The following is a 26565-nucleotide window of genomic DNA, read 5'->3' on the forward strand; positions in this document are numbered from 1 at the left end:
GGCTTCTTTTTTCCTAATTTCTTGAAATGTAAAGTTAGGGTTTTTTTTTTTTTTTTTGCTGCTGCTTTTATAATATAGGCTTGTACTGCTGTACTTTTAGTACCTATTTTGCTGCATATCATATTTTGGAATGTTTTGTTTTTATTTTCTTTGTCTAAAGATGTTTTCTAATTTCCATTTTGATATATTGGACTCACTGGTTATTCCAGAGTGTGTTATTCAATTTATGCATATTTGTGAATTTTCCAGTTTTCCTTCTGCTATTGATTTCTATTTTCGTTCCATTTTGGTATGAAATCATACCAAAAGATACTTGGTATGATTTCAGTCTTTTAAAATTTGTTCAGACTTATTTTGTGACCTAACATATATGTATTCTGGAGGATGTTCCATGTGTGCATGAGAAGAATGTGTGTTCTGCTGTTGTCGGATGGAATGTTCTTTATCCAGTCAGCCCTCTATGTCCACAGGTTTTACATTCGCAGATTCAACCAATCATGGATTGAAAATATTTTAGAAAAAAATAAATAACAATACAACAATAAAAACAATACAAATTTTAAAAATATAGTATAACAACTATTTATAAAGCATTTCCGTTGTATTAGGTATTTTAAGTAATCTAGAGATGATTTAAAGTGTATGAGAGGTTGTGTGTAGGTTATATATAAATGTAATACTATATCATTTTATATAAGGACCTTGAGCCTCCCTGGGATTTTGGTATCCGTTGGTGTTGTCGGGTGGTCCTGGAACCTATCCCTCTTTGATACTGAAGGACAACTATATTTTAGATCCATGCAGTCTACAGTGCTGTTCAGGTCTTCTGTTTCTTTAGTGATCTTCCTTTTAGTTCTACTCATTAACAAAAGTGAGTATAAAAGCTTACTATTATTGTGTTGCTGTATACTTCTCCCTTCAGTTCTGTCAATATTTGGTTGCTCTGATGTTGTGCGCATGTATGTGTAATTTTCATATCTTCACAGTGAGTTGACTCTTTTATTATATGTCTTTCTTTGTCTTTTATGACAGTTTTTGATTTAATGTCTATTTTTTATAGGTATGGCTGCCTCGGCACTCTTTTGGTTACCCTTGCATGGAACATCTTTTTTCATCCTTATACTTTCAGTCTGTGTGTCTTTAAATCTAAAGTAGGTCTCTTATAGGCAGTATATAGCTAGATTAAAAAAGAAATCCATTTGGCTACTCTGTGTCTTTTTTGGCAATGTAATTCATTTATATTTAAAGTTAAAACTATGTAGGGAAAGACTTACTATTGCCAGTTTGTAAATTGTTTTCTATCTGTCTTGTAGCTTTTTGTCCCCTTTTCCCCTCTAGTGCTTTCTTCCTTTGTGCTTTGTTGATTTTTTTTTTTTTTATAGTCATAAGCTTTTCCTCTCTCTGTCTCTCTCTCTCTGTCTCTGTATATCTTCTGTAAGCATTTTCCTTGTGGTTACCATGTGACTTTTATAAAACATCTTATTTTTATAACAATCTATTTTAAGCTATAATAACAGAATTAACTCTAATCTCAAACAAAAACTCTACTCTTACTTCTTCCCCCCACACTTCATGTTATTGATGTCACAATTACATGTTTTTATATTGTGTTCCATTAACATATTTTATAATTATGGTTTTTATACTTTTGTTTTTTAAATTCTATGGTAGAAATAAAAATGATTTATATACCACCATTAAAATATTGCAGTATTCTTTGTGTATTTACCTTTGCCACTGACTTTATATATGTTCTCATATGTTTTCGTGTTGTTATCTATTGCCCTTTTGTTCCAATTTGATAACTCACTTTAGCATTTTTTGTAAGGCTGGTTTAGTGCTGGTGAACTGCCTCAGCTTTTATTTATCTGGAAAAGTATTTCTCTTTCATTTCTAAAGGAGCATTTTTGCTGAAAATAGTAGTTTCGGTTGATAAGGCTTTTTCCCCCACCATTCGGCACTTTCAGTCTATTATCCTACTTCATTCTGCCCTGCAAGATTTCTTCTGTGAAATCTGCTGATAGTCTTATGTAGGCTACTTTGTACATGATGATTGTGTTTCTCTTGCTTTAAAAATTCTCTCTGACTTTTGACAGATACACTACAATTATTATTATTATTATTATTATTTTTGAGGTAAGGTCTTGCTTTGTTGTTCATCCTGGAGTGCAGTGGTGCAGTCATAGCTCATGACAGCCTTAAATTTCTGGGCTCATGCAATCCTCCTTCCTCAGCCTCTTGAGTAGCTAGGACCACCGGCAGGCACCACCGTGCCCGGCTAATTTTTTAATTTTTTTGTAGAGATGAGATCTTGCCATGTTGCCCAAGCTAACAGTTTTATTATAATGTGTCTCACCATGGGCTTCTTTGTGTTTATCCTAGTTAGGGTCATTAGGCTTCTTAAATCTGGATATCTGTTTCCTTTTCCAGATTTGGGAAGCTTTTGGCCATTATTTCTTAAAGCAAGGCATCTGTCCCTTTCTCGTTTTCTTCCTTCTGGATTCATAATGTGTGTATTTGTCTACTTGACAATATCCCTTAAGTACTATAGATTTTCTTCACTATCCATTCTTTTTTTCTTGTGACTCTTCTTTTTTATTGTAACTGACCTGTCTTTGAGTTCATAGATTTTTTTCTTCTGCTTGATCAAGTCTGCTGTTGAATTCCTATAGTGAATTTTTCAATTTAGTTATTATGTTCTTCAGCTCCAAAACTTGTTTCTTTTTAAATATTTTCTTTTTTTGATATTCTCATTTTGTTTATTCATCAGCTCATTGAGCATCTTTATGAATTTATTTTGAATTCCTTGTTGCATAATTCATATAATTCTGTTTCTTCAGGGTCAATTTCTATAGGTTTATTTTGTTCCTTTGGTTGGGCCGTGTTTCTCTGTTTCTTTATGTACCTTGTTACTTTGTATTGGGATCTGCACATTAAGAAAACAGTCACCTTTTCCATTCTTTACAGACTGGCTTTGTACTATATTCCCCCCTTATCTGTGGTTTCAGTTACCTGTGGTCAACTGCAGTCTGAAAATACTAAATGGGAAATTATGGAAATAAATAATTAATTTTTAAATTGCATACTGTTCTAGGTAAAGCATTGATGAAATCTTGCGCTGTCCTGCCCAGGATGCAAATCATCCCTTTGTCCAGTGTATTGATGTTACATATGCTGTCCACTGTTAATCACCTAGTGACCATCCCAGTTATCAGATTGACTGTTGCAGTATCACCGTAATTGTGTTCAAGTAGCCCTTATTTTACTTAATGGTAGCCCCAGAGCACAAGAGTAGTGATGTTGGCAATTCAGATATGGCAAAGAGAAATCATAAAATGCCTCCTTTAAGTGAAAAGGTGAAAGTTCTTGACTTAACAAGCAAAGGAAAGAAAATTGTATGTTGAGGTTGCTAAGATCTACAGTACAATCTACAGTACAGCACAAGATATTTTGAAAGACCACATTTAAATAACTTTTATTATAGCATATTGTTTTAATTCTATATTATTATTAGTTATTGTTCTGAAAGTTCTTAACAAGGAAAGGAAAGAAAATTGTATGTTGAGGTTGCTAAGATCTACAGTACAATCTACAGTACAGCACAAGATATTATGAAAGACCACATTTAAATAACTTTTATTATAGCATATTGTTTTAATTCTATATTATTATTAGTTATTGTTCCTAATGTCTTACTGTGTCCTATTAATAAATTAAACTTTAGCATAGGTAAGTACGTATAGGAAAAAACATAGTATAAACAGGATTCAGTACTATCTGTGGTTCAGGCATCCACTGCGGTTTATGGAATGTCTCTCCTGTGGATAAGGGGGCACTGCCATATAGAGAAAGACCTTCACTAGTCAGCTTGACTGCGGATTCTAAAGGGCCTTTTAAGCCTTTTTTTTTTCTTCTTTTTCTCCAGCCTTAAAAATAATGCTGTTTTGTTGTTGTTGTTGTTGTTTTTTCTTCTTTTAAGCCTTTTCTATGGATGTGTCTTCCTTGGACTTGTGATTATAAATTCCCAAGTAGAGAGATTTTGTCAGTTTTTTCATTAGCTGGTATTCTTTTTCTCTCTTCGATGTCTGTCCATGGTATTACAGGTTCTCCAGAGTTGCTGTAAGTCATTGAACTGTTTTTTGTTTTCAGCTGCCCTCCAGAATCTAAAGTGTGTCAATCCAAAGCACCCAAAGTTGAGTGAGACAAAATATTCCCATAGGCAGTCCTCTGAAAAAGTCAGATGTTCGTTGCACACTCCACTATTCTCTCCCTACCGCCCCTCCCAGGAGAAGCCGCAGAGCTGTATCGGCTTCTGTCTGCAGTACTGTGGGTCCTAAGAATCAGTAGCAAGCCACCCAGCACTTTGTTGTTTTTAACAGTTCCCAGTCACCTAGAACATCCTGGGTTCATGCTTAGTGGTGCAAGATAGAAGCCAGTCCTCTGGGCAGCTCTTGGAAAAACTAGAATATTGGACTGTGCTCTACTTCTTCTCTTCCCAGGGAGAAAGTTGGGGTTTTTTTCTTCCTTGCTGAGCATGAGGGAGGCACAGTGGCCAATGAGTGTGGTACTAGTCCAGACCTTTGCTTTTGTTCTCAGTGGCTCTCAACCTGGTTCCGTTTTCTGTCAGTGTGTAAATTCAGGCAGTTCAGAAACCAGTTTTTCAAGTAGCCCATGCGATGTAAGTGCTAGTCTTCTGTTTCCCTCTCTAGGGACATATGTCCTTTACTCACGTCTTCATAACTTACAGCTGTCACTTATGCCATTCTTTAAGAAGAAGTTAGTGGAGGGAAGTTTCAGTAATGATGATTTATTTTTCACATTCGAAGTCTCACTATTCAGTAGGCGTTTTCTACGGAACACCAGTTGTCACAAGTCCTGTCATGTCTAAAATTTGCTCTGGGTTTGTAGTGTTGTTTTAATGACACAGAGTCTTCAGGGCTTTAGTAGAAGCCAGGTCTGTCATGTTCTGATATCATCTTGGATTGACTAGAATTGATGATTCAGAGTCCTAGGTATTTATTCCTGCTTCTTAGACATTTTATCATTTATCATTTTAAATCACTTTGTTTTGTTTTATTCTGGTTTTTGGATATGAGTAATAAATACTACATTTGTAGTTCTGCAGGTACAAAGGTGTGAGTCGGGTGCCTTGGCAGAATGGTCAATTAAATTGGTCCAAATTTGTGCTATTAAAGAGTATTTTGGTGGTAAGAGGGAGCAGACTTACTCTAACGCATGAAACACCATTAAGTGAGAAATGGTCTAATAGATTGATATGCTCAAGTGCCAATTTTCTTTGCACTTGCATAATTTTTCTCACTTGATAATGGAAGGTGATAAAATATTTGCTCCTTGATGAAATAATTGGCTTATGGACACTGATAAATTACCATTATTTTAAAGCTTGGCCAACAGTCTTCTTTTTTTTTTTCTTTTGTGGATTTGGACTCAAAAAATTAATCAAAGCTTTTGTAGGAATAAAAAGCAATTTCATTTTTTAAAAAAATCTGAAATATAAGATATTCCACTCATAAACCTTTGCTAATTCAAGAGACAACATAAGATTCTATTAGGGAAGTAATCAACGTGTTTATCTTCTTTTATATTCTCATGAAGCAGCACTTGGAAACAAGACAGAGAAGAGAAATAGCTATACATATAAAAGGGACATACAATTTTGCAGAGCTGCTCTTCTGGAAATTTTGAAATGCTAGTCTTTAGTTGGAGGGATGTTATTCTCTTATCACCTAACTGTCCCTTACTTAACATTAGAACTGGAGGCAGATGCCAACCGTCTCAGCTTTCTTGGATCTCCTGTTCTTTTCACTTTGGGAACTGGAGTTTTTGCGTTTAACTGGACACTTCAGATGTTTTTTTTCTAAAAAGTCTTTTTTTTCTTTTTCGTAAAATCTTTAAGATTTCACACAAAAAGGATTGGTTTAAGTTTTAGAAAATTCCTTTGTACTGTTAAGATGCTAGACTCTTTTTATGTTTCAAAGCCGGCAGATTGCAGCATCTTGCTTGGGTTTAGAGATGCACTCTCTCCCAACGCTTGGATGTTTCCACGAAACTATCCTTTATTTCATTGTTGTTATTGTTCTGTCTCCCATTTGGCCCACACATCTTTTTTGGGCTTTCTTGGATGGAAAGACAAACTTCATAGGTGATTTAAATGAAGCCCCTGGGAATACATGAATTCAAAACTCTTCAACTGTTCTCCCTTGAATGGAAGGGTTGTCATAGTTGCTTACCAGAAAATAAATTATGCTGGTCTGCAGCTTACCAGTACATACTTGGTAGTAGTCTAGTACACTGAAATTAAGCCTAAGGCTTGATATACTTAGGGCTCCGTATCTGGTTTTCCACATTTCAAAAGAAAAGAAAAGGAATGATACACAAGATTATGTAGAAGAGAAAGCAGTAGCCTTATTATAAATACTAACTTAAAAGGTACATATGACCTTATTAAATGTTATTTATTTACGTTATATAAGTATACATAATATGTAATGTATACTAATGCTATATATACAGAGTAACATGTATATATAAAATATACAATATATATTGTATACATATATATTATATAACTATACATAGTACATATTTATATTGTATAATCATACATTATTTATGGTATAAATACATATTTGTTTATAATATTTATTATATGTTTATTATAAACAAATATTTCTAAATATAGTGAGTCTCTGACTTATGATGATTTGACTTAGGAGTTTTCAACTTTAAGATGGTGTGAAAGTGATACACATTCAGTAGAAACCATACTTTGAATTTTGAATTTTGATCTTTTCCCAGACTAGTGATAGGTATATTAAGTATATTTTGGCTTAGGATATTTTCAGTTTATGATACGTTTATCAGGATGTAATCTCCATGTTAAGTCAAGGAGCATTTTAAATTATTAAAATATTAATATATTAAGAGTATGGACTCCGGTGCTTGCCTTTGCCACCTATTAGTTCCATTATCTTTGGCAAGTTGGCTGAGCCCTGTGCTTCATTTTTCTTCTTGTCAAATGTGGCTAATATTGATACCAACCTCAGGGTTGCTGTAAGGATTAAAAGAGTTAATATATGTAAAGTGCTTAGAACAGAGCACATACTAAGTGCAATATTTGGTTGAACCACATGAAATTGCCAATATTTGTCCATTTTTAATGTAACAAAAAATTTTGGTTTCATATAATTCAACTCAGTAGTAACAACTTGCTAATTTTTAAAAAATTGTTGTTGTTGTTGAATCAATGTCACATATTAGGGATGTGATTTACTGACCAAAATCCCTTGAATCAGTATGACTGGAGGCAGGGCCTGGGAAACTAAGTTAAAGCCAATATAAATCTCCCTAGGTGACTGAGCTGAGCAGCCAGGTTTTAGGATTTTTTGACTTAAAATGTTGCTCAGGAGACTTCTTATAGAATAAAGAGAATAGCACTGATAATTAAGAGAGGGAGTCTGGACAGGAATGTTTGCCTCAGGGTGAGTCATACCTTGAGTCTCATCCATATCTGATTTCAAGATGATATTTAGATGAGAATTTCAATTCTAGACTTTAGAGTTGGTACTGGAATGAGTTAAGACTTTTGGGGCCTGTTGAGATGGAATGGATGTATTTTCCATTTAAGAAGAACATAAATTTGGGAGGTTAAACGTGGAATGCTGTGGAGTGAATTTTACCCCCTCTAAAGTCCTGTGTTGAAGCTCTAACCCTAATGTGTTGGTATTTGAAGATGAGGCCTTTGGGAGGTTTAGATGAGGTCATGAAAGTGGGGCCATAGTGATGGGATTAGTGCTGATATGAGAAGAGATACCAGAGCTTATGGTCTCTCTCCACCCCTCATGGGACGACACAATGAGAAGGTGGTTGTCTACAGGTCTGAAAGAGAGCGCTCAGCATAAACTGACCATACTGGCACCTTGATCTTGGACTTTTAGATTCCAGAACCATGAGAAAACAATTTCTGTTGTTTAACCTACCCAGTCTGTGGTATTTTGTTATGGCAGTTCAAGCTAACTAAGAAATTCTTCCCTCTAGTCTTTTGTATCATTGCTGCCTTTCATTTCACTTATGCATAAGCATGCATTTTTATATGCATATACACAATAAGCATCCATAATAGAATACTTTATTATTTTTGTACAAACTGTTATGTATTAAATTAACAAGAAAATGTTTTTATTACGGTTTCACATATTCCTTCTCCAGTGCTCTTCCTTTCTTTATGTAGATCAGAGTTTCTGACCTAAATTATTTTCTTCCTCTCTGAAGAACTTCATTTAGCATTTCTTGCAAGGCAAGTCTACTGAAAACAGATTGCTTCAATTTGTATTTGTCTGAGAAAGTCCTTATTTCTCTTTCACTTTTAAAGGATAATTTCTTAGGATATAGCTTTAGGTTGGTGGTGTTTTTCTTTCTATGCTTTAAATATTTCACTGCACTCTCTTTGTATGGTTTGTGAGAAGTCAGGTGTAATTCTTATCTTTGCTTCTCTGTAGATAAGGCCCCCATACAGCTTCTTTCTAGATTTTTTCTTTATCTTTGATTTTATGTAGTTTCAATATGATTGGCTGAGGTGTCTGTTTGTTTTGTTTTTGCATTTATCCTGCTTTTTGTTCTCCGATCTTCCTGGATAAGTGGTTTAGTGCTTAATGTTAATTTGGAGAAATTCTTAGCGATTACTATTTCTTCTGTTCCTGTCATTCTTTTCTTTCTGATATTCCCATTATGTATATGTTACATCTTTTGTAGTCGTCCTGCAGTTCTTGGATATTCTGTTCCATTTTTCCAGTCTTTTTTTCTCTTTGCTTTTCAGTTTTGAAGGTTTCTATTGACATGTCCTAAAGCTCAGATTCTTTCCTCAGCTGTGTTCAATCTATTAGTGAACATCTCAAAGGCATTCTGTTATAGTGTTTTTTTAATCACTAGCATTCCTTTTTGATTCTTCCTTAGAATTTCCACTTCTCTGCTTATATTACCCATCTGTTCTTGCATGTTGTCTATTTTTTCCATTAGAGCCCTTAGCATATAGTTTTTAAAAATTGCTGGTCTGATAATTTTACACATTTTTGGTATATCTCACTTCGGCTCTGCTGCTTGCTCAGTTTCAAACTGTTTTTCCTTGTGATTTTTTTTTTCTTAATAGCTGGAAATGATATACTGGGTAAAAGGAACTGCAGTAAATAGGCCTTTAGGTATGGACAGAGGGGACATATTCTATTGTCCTATGATTAGGTCTGTCTTTTAGTGAACTTTGTCCCTGGATTGTGAATGTCACTAGTACTCCTCAGTTTTCCCCTCCTTAGATGGGACAGGATGGCTAGAGGGCTGGAGTTGTGTATTTCCTTTTTCCTGAGTCAGTTTGGCTCCGATAAAACCCCAGTAGATTTGGCTATGGTAAAATAATTTTTCCTGAGGGAGGGGCTTGTTAAGAACAGACTACTCTGGGCCAGGTGCAGTGGCTCACTGCCTATAATCCCAGCACTTGGGGAGGCTGAGGCGGGTGGATCACCCGAGACCAACCTGGCCAACATGGCGAAACCCCGTCTCTACTAAAAATACAAAAATTAGCTGGGCGTGTTGGCACACACCTGTAATCCTGGCTACACAGGAGGCTGAGGCAGGGGAATCGCTTGAACCCAGGAGGCCGAGGTTGCAGAAAAAAAAAGACTACTCTGGCTTATTCAGAAATGGTTATTTTTACCTTCCTCCTGCTGGAAGGACTAGGGGATTTTTCTCCAATATTCACTGTGAGAACTTTGTTGAACTCCTGGAACTAAAACTCACAGAAGTGTGAGGACATCCTCCCCATCCCTGCAATGACAGGGTCCTCTGGAGTTTTTAACTCTCAGACTTGCCCACACTGAGTTTCCAGCAATTCAGTTCTCCTACTCCAGCACTGGTTCCAGCACAGATTTCTTCTCCGGTTCCTGTGGAGGTTTCTGTTCCCGTAAGTTGTGATTGTATTACCTCTCTCTCTCTGTCTCCAGTTTGGGGGCCAGCAGTTTGCCCTGTGACCTTGCTTTTCTGCTGGATCTAAGAAAAGTTGTTGGCTTTTCAGTTTGTTCAGCTTTTTACTTGTTAGGACACAGTGGTGACTTCTAAGCCCTTTACATGCCAGATTGGTCCCCTGTATTCATCTTTGTTTCCTGGAAGAACTCAACCTGTTGCCTGTTTTATCCTTTTCATAATGTGTTCCTTTGTTTTTCCTCCTAGGGTACTCTTACTGAGGCTGGCAAGACTTATTTATTTTCTGGATATCTGTACCATTGAAATCATACTGTCTCCTCCTCAACTAAATAGAATCCTTTTTAATGAGGCCTCTTAACACAGCTGAATTTGGGCTACTAGTGAAAATTAGCTTAGCTAATTAGTAAGGTACCATTCTATTAGTTACATCTGCTTTTTCTTTGACTGGGAGAACATTTTACGCTGCCTTGACTGTGGTGAATTTAGTTTATATCCATTTCCTGCTTAAATTATTAGGATACAGTATGTGGAATTATGCTATAATTGCTTCACTACGTATTTTATTAGCTCCTTGAGCTCAAGAACTTTCCCTTATATGCTGTTCTTTTCTTAGTGCCTGCTACAAAAGTGCTTGTTAAATGTGGGATGATGGACATTATTTATAGAATTAAGATATAGAAGTTCCTAATTTGATAACCTGGCTATATATTTTTTCTTAATATGTATATATTCTTTCTTTTTTTTTTTTTTTCTTTTTCTGAGAGAGAGGAGTTTCATTCTGTTGCCCGGGCTGGAGTCCAGTGGCATGATCTCGGCTCACTGCAACCTCTGTCTCCTGGGTTCAAGAAATTCTCCTGCCTCAGCCTTTCGAATAGCTGGGACTACAGGTGCACGCCACCATGCCAGACTAATTTTTTGTGTTTTTAGTAGAGATGAGGTTTCACCATGCTGACCAGGCTGGTCTTGAACTCCTGACCTCGTGATTTGCCTGGCTTGGCTTCCCAAAGTGCTGGGATTACAGGTGTGAGCCACCGTGCCTGGCCTGTTCTTTGAAAATTCATATTTTCAAATGATAGGCAGTAGAGCTATATGTCAGGTTTATACAGTATCCAGCCCCAGTCTTGCACATATAGTTCCTGTTTTGCAGATGGAGGACACAGTGATGTACGTTGCTTGTGTAGTGTGGTATCCTAAGGACTTAAAATATTTATGTTTACCTTTCCTTAAAATGCTGTTTAATCACACGTGTAAGTGTGCATAGAGTAGAGGTACTAGAAATTTAAGCTTATGATGATATACCTTAGATGATGGAAATAGTCTAGGGTTTAAGAGTTTGTTAGAAGTCATATTCCTGTATTATTAGTATAGCTTAATTAACATTACGTTGCACTTTGTGTTTTGCAGACTGCTCTCTCTGTATAAGAAAATTTCTGTCCTATAAAACTCAGTGTCCAACTTGTTGTGTGGTGAGTTGTTTCTTTTTTTAAAAAAATTTACTGACTGCCGCAAGCAAATATTTCTGTTTTGTGTATACATAAAAGCCTGTGTATATGTAGGGTGATGTGCAGTTACTGAATTAAGCTATATGAAAGACATTTTCAGAAAGGACCTCTAAAGTACGTGTAAGAGAGCTGGGCTTTGTTCAATTTTTCATCAAGATTTCTGAAAACCTAAATGTATTTTAGTAAGTAAAAACTAATTTTAAATTCAGGATGTAGCACTCTATTTTTATGACCCATGTCTTTATGGCTTCTAATTTTTAGTAATTTCTCACTTTGGTAGAAACTCTGATGATAGGATTATTTATTTGCAAAGAACTGGTCTAAGTATTTGTGCAGAAGGTAAATATGCTTAGCCATTGGGCTTAATCCAGCCTATCTGTTCTCTTACCTCTTTCCTTTCCCAGAGCTTTAGGGAAAACACTAGATGTTTGTTGTTATTTTTTTCTGAAACTGTTCAAGTAGTGGGAACAGGTGGAAAAGTGGACTAAAAGCGTAATTAAACATAAGTGGGAATAAAGAAAGAAGAGACAGGTGAGGTCTAACAGAGCGGACACTAGGACTAGGTAAGGAGTTTGGTTAGTTTTGCCTCTCTGGTGGTATCAGGGTGTTATTGAACCTTTTGAAACTATTTCTCTATGTAAGAAATTTTGTGATTTGGCTCCCAAGTCTAAGATCTTTGTAATATGTTACACTGCCTTTGTCAAGATGGTCTCATCACTGAGATAAACTGTGTACTATTCATACTAAATAAGTATTGGGTTTATCACTTTTCTCTTGTCTTACTGAAAACCAGTCTTACTTTAAAATTCTCTTCGAACACTTAATGCCTCTCCCAATGTCAGTACTTAAGAGAAGATTCCTCTTCTGTCAAGAGAAAGTTTTGAGAAAGCTGAATGCTAGCATTTTGAAGAAAGATTCTTGCTTATATTAGTTTTGACTGTAGTCAGTACAGAGTATATATGATTTTAAGAGAAGCTTTGGAGAGCTTTCATCAGGCTTCCAGTCAGCAGATACTGATTTCACTGTTTTAAAATTTCATATTAGCATGAGATAAATGAACTTTATTTTGAGGCTGCCTTAGAAGACTTAGTGGGATGAAGAAACTCAGGAAGATGGGTCACACATTTTCTAAAACAAGATTATGATGTTAATTATTGTTTTTTACCTTTTTTCATCTGTTGTTTGTTTTTTCTAGACAGTCACAGAGCCAGATCTGAAAAATAACCGCATATTAGATGAACTGGTAAAAAGCTTGAATTTTGCACGGTATGATTTAATTTTGCGACTAACCTCTAACTACTTTCGCCTTGTATATGTGTTCTCTCTGTGCACTTTTGGATTAGGAAATGCAGGGTTGCATATTTTATAGTCAAAGAAGGGAAGTAATAGTAGTCATTCATTCACACATGAAACTTTACTAAAGTACGATTTCCTTCCTTCACTTAATAGAAATTCTTCTGTAGTATAGAATAATTAAGAGTTAAAATGCAGATTTGAGGACCTCCTTACTTTTGGGTGCTCTAAAGATACTCATTTTCCTGTCCAAGCCCTGGAATCAGCCATTTCTCCAAGGAGCTCCTCTTATTGAAGAATAATATTTAGAGACCAGGATCTGGTGCTGGGTATGCTTGCTGCTTCTAGGGTGTTATTGCTTCTAGGCCCACTCAATGGACAGAGCTAAGTAATATATGTATGTTATATATGTGTACTACTGTATATGCACATATCTATAATTGATTCTGTCTGTTATATATTAATCTATTAATTCCTAATCTGATTTATTCAGCATGTATTAAATGGCATGGCATTTGAAATATGTAATTGCTTGTACTTTATAAAGCTCAGATATGTAGCTTTAATTCCTGTCAATTGCATGAATGTGTGAAAGTGAGTTTGATCACCCAAAGGGATATCAAAAGGCATGTTTCACTGTCTTGAATTACTTTTAGTTTTAATCATGCAAGTCAAGCAAGAATTTTTATGAAGGACATATTGTGTTTAGATAGTGGTCAGGTGCCCACGTAATTAAGTTTAATCATATGTTGCTTAAAAGGGATATGTTCAAGAAATGTGTCATTAGGCAATTTGTTTGTCGTGTGAACATCATAGAGTGTACTTACACAAACCCATGTGGGATAGTCTACGACACTCCTAGTCTATATGGCAGGGCCTGTTGCTCTTAGGTAACAAAACCTGTACAGTATGTTACTATATCAAACATGATAGGCAGTTGCAATACAATGGTACCTATTATCTAAACATAGAAAAAAGTACAGTGAAAATATGATATAAAAGATTAAAAATGGTACACCTATATAGGGCATTTAGCATGAATGGAGCTTTCAGGACTGGATGTTGCACTTGGATAAGTTTAATGGAACCATCATCATGTATTTGGTCTGTTGTTGAACAAAGCGTCATTATGTGGCATGTGACTGGATGGGACTTCTGGGCTTGTTGGAACATTCTTAGAGGTACCTTATGTTGCTTTAAAAAGTATAAACAGTTTTCTTTCAGTAGATTTGCACATTTCTTTATTGGTTTGCATTCTGAAAATGATCAAGTTTAGTACAGTTGTCTCTTAGTACAGGGAATTGATTGGTCCCAGGACCCCTGAGAATTCCAAAGCCTGTGATGCTGAAGTTCCTGACATAAAATGGTATAGTATTTGCATATACATATCCTCCCTTATTCTTTAAATCACCTCTAGATTACTTATAGGCCTAATACAATGCTGTATAAATAGTTGTCATACTGTGTTTTTAAAATTTATTTTATTTTTTATTGTTGTATGGTTACTTTTATTTTTTGAACATTTTTGCTCTGTGATTAGTTGACTCCACAGATGTGGAACTGGCAGATTTGAAGGGCCGACTGTACTCTGAGCTAGTTTCATGTGCATTCTAGAAATTGGATGGTTAGTTATTTCCTTAAGGAAAAAAAAAGATGGAATAATTTGAAAAAGAAGTTTAAAAAAGATGGCATAGTTTCCTAGATTAAGAAACTTTAAAATTATCTGATTTTCCCAATTAACGTTACTGTTTTTCTTAACATTTTTCACCAGTTTTTGAAATCTATGAGAGAGTAGGACCATGCCTTTAAAAGGGAATTTATTGCTCGTTTTTCTCAAGGCTTGTTTTTTTCCTCAGCTAGTACTGAAGCATAACAACTTTCCTGCTAGGATACAGGAAGCCTTGCAAATAACAGCATCTGTTTGTTGAAGAGAAGTGGTCAGTATCTTTGGATTCACAGACCTTTTGGTGTAACTTAAGGGGAGGTCATGAAATTGTTGAGCTCTCCTCTGTCCTCTCTCCTTCCCAAAAGGAATAGGCCATTTAATTATTCATTATAGTGGGTATGGTAGGGTGGGAAGCATTCTTTGTAGATTTGGGATGGTTTATGTTGTTTGCTCCTTTCTCTCCTTGCTTTCTTGGAATTGCTGTTCTTCCTAGCATCATCCTTGTGGTGAACGTTTGTCATATGTAAAGTGCTGTGGTACTTCATTTGCAAACTTAGGAGGGACAAAAGTCAAGCTAACCAATTTCATTATCTGTTTGAACTCTGGATTAAGATTTATGAGGGAGGAAGTTTAATCCTGTGACCAAAATGTAAGATATTTATGTTGTTTGTCAGTTTCATTTCTTGCATTCTCATCTGTCGTTGTCATTTTATGTGCCATTATGACTTTAAATATTTAATATTCTAGATTTAATAATATAAAAGGGATATTGGAAATAATAATATAAAAGATATTGGAAATAATTTTAGAGGTTTTTCATCTACAAGGCTGACATATAGCTCTTATATTTTTGTCTGACCTTTGACTTTTACTTTCAAAGAATACGTGTTTTTTTCCTTGATTTAGTTTTATTTAAAATAATGTTCTTAACCTGTTGTTGAACATTTATTAGAATATTTTTGTCTAAGTGTAGCATCATTCTTGACTTAAGTGAATATTGTTTCTCTGTTTTTGTAGCCAGCATCCATCTCTATCATTATTTTTAGGAATTGAGAGTAGAGAACATCATTTACTGCTTTTGTTTATCCACCATCAAGGGATAAGTTTTTCTGCAAATATTCTAAGTTTAAGAATTTAAACATTTTATATGACAAGTAGGTAATTCCCTCAGCAGCTCACAAAGAGGATGTAGAATATAATTTCACCTTTTTTGTTCTATAGTTTAAAGCATATTCATGTTGAATTCAGGCAGAACTGGGAGTTGGTCTAGGCCTTACTAGTTCTAAAGTGATTGTGATCAAGGTATTTAACCTCTTTGCCTTTTGTTTCCTCATCTAAAAAATGAGAATAACACTGTTGATAGCTTGAGGATTAGAAATGAAAAGCTATAGTAAAAGACATCCAGCATAATACCTAGAACAAAAGAACCTAAAAAGATTCCTATTATTATTATTATTATTATGTATTGCCTATATTTTCAATAGTGTTGATGCCCCAAGGTGCTATGAAAAGAATTTATGCTTGTGTGAACCACTGCTTGTTTAGCCAAATGGTTCTAGACTGCTGTTTACATGTTTCTGTTCAGAACAAGTGTTGCAGGGACTTCAGTTACAGAAGTCCATGGAATTGATTGCATCGATTTAATGATTGCCCATGTCTACACAAAGGCCTATTTTGACTCTTGATTCTTAGCCCCATTCTAAAGAGATAAGGTTATTATAGTTAACAGATGAGCAAGACTATCTCTTCCCTTCTCATTCCCTTCCCCTTCCCGATGACTAATGTACCTTTTAATGTGCTATTGACTATTCTTAAGGTCTTTCAGTTTTTTGTGCAATTTAAGAAAATTGAATTTTGTCTTTTTCTTACTGATTGGTAGGAGCTCTTTGCATATTTCGGTTAAATATATGTATTGTGATTTTTTGCTTCCTGTCTGTGGCTTGCCTTTTCATTTTCTTAAGGGTATCTTTCGATGAGCAGAGGTTTTAATTTTGATTAAGTTCAGTTTCTCTCTCTCTTTTTTTTTTTTTGAGACCGAGTTTCACTCTTGTTACCCAGGCTGGAGTGCAATGGCACCGTCTCGGCTCACCGCAACCTCTGCCTCCTGGTTTCAGGCAATTCTCCTGCCTCAGCCTCCTGAGTAGCTGGGATTACAGGCACACGCCACCATGCCCAGCTAATTTTTTGTATTTTTAGTAGAGACGGGGTTTCACCATGTTGACCAGGGTGGTCTCGATCTCTCGACCTCGTGATCCACCCGCCTCGGCCTCCCAAAGTGCTGGGATTACAGGCGTGAGCCACTGCGCCTGGCCCCTCTCTCTGTCTTTTTAATGGTTAGTGCTTTTTAATCATAAGAAATCTTTGCCTATCAAGATTTTTAAATATGTTTTTTCTAAGATTGTTACAGTTTTAGCTTTTACATTTAGATCTATGAACTTATTCAAGTTAATCTTTGTGTATTATGGAGATAAATATTAGGAGTTTTTTTTTTTTTTTCTAAACAGATACTCAGTTGCTCTAGCACCATGATTAAAAAGATCCTCTAAATTGCAGTGACTCCTTTGTTGTAAATCAAGCGACTATGTATGTGTGAGTCTATTTCTGGACACATTATGTTTCATATTTTCTTTGTCATTAAGCGAATACTGCAATGTCTTTAATATTTTAGGTGTATTGTAAGTCCTTAAAATCTGGTAGTTCAAGTTTCTAACTTTGCTCTTCTTCAAGACTGCTGGCATTTTAGGGCCTTTGCATTTCCATATAGATTTTAGAATGCATGTATGATTTCCACTTCCAAAAATGTAGCTTGTGTTTTGATTGGGATTGCGTTGAATTTATAAATCAATGTGGGAAAAATGCACACCTTCTTAACATTGACATGAAATAGTTCTTCATTCATTTTGGCCTTTTATTTCTAAGCAGTGTTTTATAGTTTTCAGGACATAGGTTTTGCACATTTTCATTAAATTTATTCACAAATATTTAATATTTTCAGATGACATTTTAAGTGGTTTTTATTTTAAAATTTTATTTTTTGTTTGCTAATATATAGGTATAACATTTTTATTTATTGACATTAGATACAGAATCTTGTGAAAATGTACTTATTCTAGGTCCTTGTAGATTCTTTTGGATTTTCTTTGTATATAATCATTTTATTTGTAAATAAAGTCTTCTTTCCAGGTGGTGGTGGTAGACATCCTTGTTTTATTTCCAGTCTTTGGAGGAGATGGTCAGTGCTTCAGTAATAACTGATATTAGCTATAGCTTTTGTTAAAGTATCTTTTATCAGATTAAGAAAGTTTCCTTCTATTCCTAGTTTTCTGAATGGTTTTATTATGAATGGATGTTAAATTTTATCAAATGCTTTCTCTGCATTTATTGAGATGATTATATAGTTTTTCTCCTTTATTTTGCTAATGTGATGAATTGCACTGGTTGATTTTTTTCAAATGGTAAACCAGCCTTGCATTCTGGAATAAATTCCACTGGGTCATGACACATTACATTTTAAAAATTTATCTTTAGATTTTGTTTGTTAATATTTCACTTAGGATTTTTGTGTCTATATGAGAAATTATTGGACTATAATTTTCCTTTCCTACAATGTGCTTGTGTGGTTTTGTTAGCAGGGTTATGCTGACTTCAGCATACGTTGGGAAGTGTTTATTCTTTTCCATTTTCTGGATGAGGTCATATAATATTGATATTATATCTTCCTTAAATATGTGGTAGAATTTTTTACCAGTGAAGCCATCTGGGCTTCGAGTTTTCTTTGTGGGAAAGTTTTAAATTATAGCTTCAGTTTCTTTAATAGATAATAAGGGCTCTTCAGGTTTTCTGTTTGTCAGTTTTGATGAATAGTGCTTTTCAAAGAATTTGTCCATTTAATCTAAAATTTAAAATTTATTACAAAGAGTTCATAATATCCTCCAGTTATCTTTTTTATAGGATTTATAATGATGTCTTCTTTTAATTCTTTGTTTTGGTAATTTGTATTTTCTCTCATTTATTTCTTAGTTCAGTCTTAGTAGGGATTAATAATTTTGTTAATTTTTTTCGAAGAACCAATGTTTGGCTTCACTTGTTTCACTAGTATCTGTTATTAGTTCCTCTCTTCTTTTGGTTTATTTTTGCTGTTTACTGTTCATTTCCTAACCTTTTAAGTTGGAAGCTAGAGTATTGGTCGCATTTTGTTCTAACACGCAGTTAAATTACCAGCTCTTCATCTTTGTTCTGTTAAGTCCTGGTATTAAGTTTTCTTAGGTTAGGTCTGTTGAAGTTTTAGATGTATTTCTTCAGTGTGGTCCATTTTTCTAAGATGAGACCTTTGTGGGGTCTCACTTGAATGTCCATCGTCTTCATAAGGATTTCTCAGCTTTGGCTGGACTCCAGTGCTAATAACTAACTTTCCAGCACTGACCTTTGGTATTTTAAATTACCAGTATCAGCTTCCTACTGGGTCGCCTGTGTTTTTGACTAATCATGTGCAGCCCTGGAGATGAGCAGAAGTGAATGTGAATTTCTAAGCAGGCTTCTGGGGTTCCCTTTCAGTAGCTACCACATCAGAAAGCACTCTGACCCCTCAGTCCTGGCCACTTTTGCCCAGAACTCTGATCTCTTATTTTCTCTACTAAGATCACTGTTTCCTGTTTAGACTTCACTTTAATACCCAATTCCTAGAAAATGCTTCCAGGGTAGTCTTGGGGAAATGTTGGAATTACTTCATGTTTTCTTCTTTATCAGGGATTGCAGCCTTGTGTTGATTTCAGTCCAGTGCCTACAAAGAATTGTTTTTTTTTTTTAATGTGTGTTAGGCCATTCTTGCATTGCTATAAGGAAAACCTGAGGCTGGGCAATTTACAAAGAAAAGAGGTTTAATTGGCTTATGGTTTTGCAGTTGTACAAGCCATCTGCTCAGCTTCTAGTGAGGGCTTGGGCTTCTTACAATCGCATTGGAAGGCAAAAGACAGGCGCAGCATATCATGTGGTTGAGAGTGGGCGCAAGGCGGGGGCGTAGGTGCCACACACTTTTAAACCAGATCTCATGAGAACTCACTGTCACAAAGACAGCACTAACGGAATGGTGCTAAACCATTCATGAGAAATTCGCCCTCCTGATCCAATCACCTTTCATCAGGTCCCACCTTCCAACATTGGGAATCACATTTCAACATGAGATTTGGTGGAGACAGTATCCAGACTATATCAGTATATTTTGTTCAGATCTTAAAGTTACTTACAGTTGGAGATTAGGTCTCATATAAGCTATTCTCTTTGGTCTAAAGCTGATTTCCTTTCATTTTGTTTTATTGACACATAACTGCCTTTTAAGTTAGAGTCATTGCTTTGAGTTATTCTAGAAGAAACTTTGGTTTGTTTGTCATTATAGTATAAGTCCTGTATTTCTGAAAACAAGGTTAATTGGGAAAACAGCTTATGTCAGTTAATTTATTGTATAAAATTTGACATCTTAATTATCTGTTGTGTTTTTTTGTGCTTCAAGGAATCATCTGTTGCAGTTTACTTTAGAGTCACCACCCAAATTTCCTGCTTCTTCCTCATCAAAGAATCTTGCTGTCAAGGTAGATACTCCTATAGCCTCCAGACTGTCTTTAAAGCAGGGGAGCAGGTTAATGGATAATTTCTTGATCAGAGAAACGAGTGGTTCTACATCAGAGTTGTTGATAAAAGAAAATGAAAGCAAATTCAGCCCTCCAAAAGAGGCAAGCCCTGCTGCAAAGACCAAAGAGACACATTCTGTAGAAGAGATGGCTCCAGGTTCCTCAGAGGCCAAGCGTCCTGAGACACCCTCGACATCCACTTTGAAACAAGTTACTAAAGGTAGGAAGTTATTTTCATATGTGGAAGTATGGAAATCTTTTCATCTACTTGACATAAGAATAAATAGGCAGCATCTTTGAGGGGGAAGGAATGGTAAAGGACAAATCAGATTTCACTATGTCACAGTCTCAGCCATTGATGTGATGTAGATAAGTTTGTTCTTTCTCAGAAATAGGAATTCAGGCTGACTGCTTGAAAAAGGATACAATTTTAATTAGTTCAGGCTTCAAGTATGGCAGTAGCTTTCTGTTTTTAGCTTTTAATCCTTCTCCCCCCAATTCAGTACATCAGTTTGTATATAATCTTGAAGAGCTCTTTTTATCTTATTTTACCACCGCTTGACCACCTCCTCACTGTTCTGCCTGCCGTGTAAAGCCTTTGACAATTGGAGCCTTACCCTAATCATCCCACCGTATTGCTCATCTCTCCCCCTCAGAAGTCCTGCTCTAGCCAAACTGATCTCCCCACTGTTCCTCCAGTACACCGAGGAATTGGCACACTTCGACTGGCAGATCTAATCTGGCTTGCCACCTGTTTTTGTAAATAAAAGTTTTGCATACCCATTTGTTCAACGTATTACTGTGGCTACTTTCATGCTACGGTGGCAGAGTTGCGTGGTTGTGACAGAGGCCATATGATCCATAGAGTCTAAATTCTTCACTACCTGCCCCTTCACTAAGAATGTTTGGTGATCCCAAACATTCTTAGTGAATGTTATTTCAGTTCTATATTTCAGTATAGAACTGAAAAGTTCTATACCTTTACAGACTCTATCTGGATCTTCACTAGTCATTGGTTATGTTAGAAAATACTGTCTCACATCGCAAAAGCACTATAACACTTGTTTTCTGGACTGTTTTATAGACCGTTTGCTTAACTGTTTGATGAATATGTCAGCTTGTTTAACCTTTTGTTTCTATGTCTTCTTTCCAGTGAAGTTTAGAGCACCTTTTAGGCAGAAACTCTTAGACATCTTTGGTATACTCATACCATACACAGTGCAGAGATGTGAGTGTTTATTAAACTTAGATTGAATTAGTTTATTAGTACTTATGTGTTTACATCTTTTAAAGAGATATAAATTTCACCTACATTTTCAACTATATCTATCCTTAGTCTTTTTACCAATTGACAAATCTTATTGTAGTATTTTTTAGCTTGATGGTTAACTGTTTTCCCCTTAGCAAAACCTTTTTTCCCAAATGAAATTTTACAATAAACCATAACATATGAAATAGATTGTTCTGTTCTACCTGAACTCCTGCCTATTATCCATGGTGATCTGTAGGCCCTGAGATAACCCCACAGATCCCTGCAACTTTATGTAATAGTTTGAGAATGACAATATTCCTTAATTTTAACATTATATATAGAATTACAAATGAGAGCTAAGTTAACAAATTTATAACCATTGACAAAATTGAACAGTAGTTGGCGCAACTCAATAAATTATTTAATCTAGCTGTACCTGTCCTTTGCCCAGCCCCTGGGCCAGGTGTATCTTACTTAAGCTACTCTTGCTTCTATGCTAAACATGGATAGCTCCTAAGGCTTGGGAAAATTTAAGATTAGTTTTATAGTTTGGTCATACCTTGGTAGAAAAGATTTAACCAAAGCATTTTCTAATAAACGAACTTTCAAGCCTATTTGCAGTCTCTTCTTCTGGGCCTAGGACTTCAACTGTGTGACTTTCCACAATTTAGCCATTACCCAGTAACCAGTCTGTCCCACTCCTGTTGTCCTGATGGGCCATTCTTTTTCTTTTCTGCTTTTCTAAGTGCATGTTAAGTTGGAATTCTTTTTTACTTTAATTGCTGAAAATATTCCAGTTTATATTACTTTTGCCCCTTCTACGATTAATAAAGTCTCTCTTTTTCTTTTTAAAAAATACAGTGGATTGTCCTGTTTGCGGGGTTAACATTCCAGAAAATCACATAAATAAGCATTTAGATAGCTGTTTAACACGCGAAGAGAAGAAGGAAAGCCTCAGAAGGTAAGGAGGCTGAGCAGAACCATTGAGCTACTTTAGCTGGATGTCTCTTGTGCTTTATAAACTTGGGGGAAGATTACAGTATTCATTTTATCCTGGTGACTGTATTTCCCACTCTTACTTGATTTCTCCTTTAATCCTGTTGGCCACCTCTTCCAATTCCTTTTCTCTGTTCTGTCTTCAACTCCCACATTACCAAATATGATTAGTTGTATTGAATATTTGAACTGCTACTAAATTAGACTTAATAGGAAATTAGTGACTTCAAATTCAATTCTTTTTAAACTTTTTTTTTTTTCTCTTAGAATTTGAAAACTATCAAAAAGCCTCTTGGCCAAAGAAAGCAAGATTAGATTCTGAATATAGAATATAGAAAATCTTTCTCTGGTCCTTAGGATGCTCAGGAGTTTTAAAATTTAAAATCAAAATTTTTAAAAATTTTTGACTAGGAAATTTTATATATATATATATATATATATATATAATGTAAAAAGGTACGAAAATGCAAATATGAAATGTAATGTTGTATCCCATCCCACCCCACCCCCACACCATCCAGGTAATGTAACTAATAAATTGTCAGCTTAGTATTTGCATCTAAACTACTGTGCTATTCTGCCTCTCTTATACATCAAAGTAACTAATTTTTAAACTAGTCCACTATGGTTATACATACAAGTTGTTCAGGAATGAAATATTAGACAAACTTAAGTTGAAAGGCATTAAGGAATCAATGCATAATAAAGAATCAGAAGATGCAATTTAGATGAGTCTGGTGATGAAGGGAGAAAGATGAGATGGTAGTTTGGAGAAGGAGTGAGTGGCGTGAAGATCAAGGGAAGATGTTTTTAAAAATTGGAGTTTAAGCCTTCAGTCTTGCAGAGGATAAATGGAAGAAACTGAGGAGCACAAGAGCCCAGTAATGAGGTTATCCTTGAGATGCAGAAAGGACTCTTTTTAAACAGGAGGCAAGGGGAAGCTAATAGGTGGTAATTGAGAGATATTTGGAAAAGACTAGGAGGGAAACTGAAGAAATTAATGTCCTTCTTCAGTTGTATCCTGGGAAGCGGTGATGAAAGAATGATTTGTTTCTATGTTCAGTCTGTTTTAAAGGACTTTGAAGAATATTTCCTGAAAGCAGTGTTAATAAAACAGAGCCATCATATTATTGTGATTAAAGATGTCACTTAATTTTTATAACTAAATTTGAAGTGAATGCAGATTTTGAGGGTCAGATTCATACTGTTTTAACTTACAATAGCTAACATATAAATCACAGTGATGCTTTATTAAAAATGGTAGACATACTTGAGTCCAAACCTGGGGCAATTTTGCATGCATAGTACTCCCACCTAGTGGGCAATTTTGTTGATGAGGATAACATTTAGATTTTTAGGTGGCTTAGTTAGTGGCGATTTTAAGAAAATAATTAGTGCTAAGGATTATTTCCTGCAAGCCATGAGAGTCAGATGACCTTCTTTTCTCTTGAGAAATGCATGAATTGGGAATATAGAAGCTGAGTATATGCTTTTTGAAGAATAAGGAATCTGCGCTGATGACGTTGCCTGGACTCCCCCTTTTCTAGATCCATTCATCAATTTGAATACATTTTTGATTGATCATTTCTGATGCTGTCAGTTTATTTAAAGACATACTTGTCCATGTGTAATTAAGTTCTAACAGTGGATCAAATTCCTACTCCAAAGAATACTATAGTCCTCCCAGTGCTCTGCAATGAACTTAGAAGCACTACCTCCTGGGTACCCCTCTTAGTATGTTAAGGGCTTTGAGAGGTCCTACATGAAGGATGACTGTTAGGTTTTGTTTAATTCAGTAATTCCTAAATTTATTTAACTGCCAAATCTTTCTGTTCTCATCACTTCCATCTTACAAAACTGGTGTTTGTGGAGTCACTGAATACAGCATTGGCCATGTCCTTCTTTAGTAGTATCCAGGCCCCAGGGTCGGGTCATAGAGAAGAGGCCATGCATATTTTCCTGTCTCCTCCACAATATCCTGACAGGCCATCTGCTGGATGTGAGTGGCAGCCCTTAACCCCTCTGTATAAAACCGTGTTAGAACTGATTCAGAGAATGCACTCTTCCTTTGATGTCCTCAGATTCTGAGGGCCCTTAAATGTATTACTCAGTTCAACTAAATCATAGAAGAAACGTAAATGTCATTTTCGTGTCTGGGGAAGCATTTATCAGGTTTCATGTTTTTAAATTCCTGACAGAAATTGTTGATCTCTGGTGGTGCTTTTTATTGTAAATGCCAGTGAACAGTACAGTTCTTCAATAGAATTTCACAGTCATAGTTTAATCATCTATCCTTGATAAAACAAATATTTTAGATACAGACTTAATGAATCATCTCTCCCTGTGTGCTTGTATAAACACAAAATGATTCAGCTGTTGCTACCTACTGAGATTTCATTTTGCCATAATTTTATCAGTCTTGTAGAGTCTGATGGGCTGTCATTATAAGAAGAGGAATTTTCAGAAAAATATAATCTGTTGAGAGTTTGCAGGTCTTTTCACAGTTAATTAGTTATTTCTGGCTTTTAGATCTCATTATTACAACATAAAAGACATAATTTAGTCAGGTAATGGCACTGTTGGTTAACAGAGAAATTTTTGATTGTTTTCAGTCTATACCTGACTAATATTTGTTTGATTATGGGACCATTTATATCAGATTTATTCTGGAGAACCTTGTTGAAAATAGAGATTTTAGATACCCGCTTCAGACCTGAACCACAATTGGTGGATGGTGTGGAGAAGGGGACGGAGAATCTGCATTTTAAATAAACTATTTAGGTGCTTCTTAGGTACACTAATGTTTGGGACAGCATTGTGTGAGCTAGTTATATGCAAATCCTTTGTAAAAACTTGTTTTTTGGATAAACCTATTATTTCAAGTTTGTTAATTTTCATCTGAATCTTTGCTATTCTCATTTTGAAATGATAGCAAATGTAATAACCTCCTTGAGCATGTTTTTGTTTAGCACCTAATTGCCATAAAGCTCAGCTAGGTAGAGAACCTACTATAATCAGATAAAATGGATTAAAACTCACTAGGGAGTACCTGTTTATGGAATTGTCTCAAGTCATTCGTACTTTTAGGTAGTTTACATTTTTGCCCACTAGAATTTCTAGCATGCTTTAAAGAGGTGGAAAATTGAATAGGTCTATGTAAGTGTGATTCTAAGTGAAGTCCTTATAACATATTCCAAAAGCCTTACATATGTGTCTTCTAAGTGTGCCTCTTTAGGTCTGACCTCTTTGAGACCCAGTCTCTCACTTCTGGTGCTATCTAGGCCCCTATGTCTGAATATCTCACCAGCACCTCAGATGCATTATTTAGACAGTCAGCTTTATCCGCAAACTTGATTCTTCTCTCTCCTTTTTATCTTAATGGTTCTACTAGTTTTCCAGTCACCTAGTTGTTGAATCAGAAGATAAATTGCCATTTTACATGAAAAGCATTTGATAATTCACAATAATCATCAGGGATCTTTCTCCTCTTTTCAGTTCTGTTCACAAAAGGAAGCCACTGCCCAAAACTGTATATAATTTGCTCTCTGATCGTGATTTAAAGAAAAAGCTAAAAGAGCATGGATTATCTATTCAAGGAAATAAACAACAGCTCATTAAAAGGCACCAAGATTTTGTACACATGTACAATGCCCAGTGTGATGCTTTGCATCCTAAATCAGGTAAAGTAATAAAACAGTGAGTCATGCTTAGCTTCTGGATAAAGCAATTTTGTGTAGCTCAGAAATCACATACCATAGAAAAGTATTGTAAATAAATACATTTTTGATAAAGATAAGACATGCAAATGTATTCCTTCAAAAGGTAGCTACAATATGCTTTGATAAGCCAGCCTTATTATTAGCCTGTCTTCCAATGCTCAGATCTCTTCTCAGAGGCACTGCTATTGCCAGTTTCTCATGTGCCTTTCTAGGGAGAGTGTGGTAGGGAAGAATGGATCTGGAGAGCCTGGATTACAGTGCTAGTTTTTCAGCTTTATGGCTTGGTGACTGTGGGCATGTTACTTGATATCTCTGTACTTCAGTTTCCTCATTCAAAAAATAAGGGTTATAATACTACCTACTTTATAAAGGCATGGAAAGTGCCTAGGACAGTACCTTAACAAGTAGTTAGCATTCAGTAAATGTTGCCATTGTGATTTTTGTACACAAACATAAATGCTTTTCATTACTGTTTTTACAAAATGTTAGTATTTTGTGTAGTGCACTATTTAATGGTTGGTTC

At 35.5% G+C, this 26565-nt stretch overlaps 1 protein-coding gene across 2 annotated transcripts in view; it reads left to right on the forward strand.

The window, feature by feature from the left end:
* The window catches only part of RAD18 (RAD18 E3 ubiquitin protein ligase), a 103437-nt gene that overhangs the window by 17367 nt on the left and 59505 nt on the right, over positions 1–26565 (forward strand). The window contains exons 3-8 of one of the 2 annotated variants that reach the window (XM_074404857.1): positions 11395–11456; positions 12688–12758; positions 19958–20295; positions 21229–21303; positions 22189–22288; positions 25819–26003. In XM_074404857.1, the coding sequence (XP_074260958.1) occupies positions 11395–11456; positions 12688–12758; positions 19958–20295; positions 21229–21303; positions 22189–22288; positions 25819–26003 (831 nt within the window). The remainder of the gene's footprint in view (positions 1–11394; positions 11457–12687; positions 12759–19957; positions 20296–21228; positions 21304–22188; positions 22289–25818; positions 26004–26565) is intronic. The other variant, XM_003927112.4, reaches the window with a different exon arrangement.

This window comes from Saimiri boliviensis, chromosome 8 (genome assembly GCF_048565385.1).
Source record: "Saimiri boliviensis isolate mSaiBol1 chromosome 8, mSaiBol1.pri, whole genome shotgun sequence".
NCBI lineage: Eukaryota > Metazoa > Chordata > Mammalia > Primates > Cebidae > Saimiri > Saimiri boliviensis.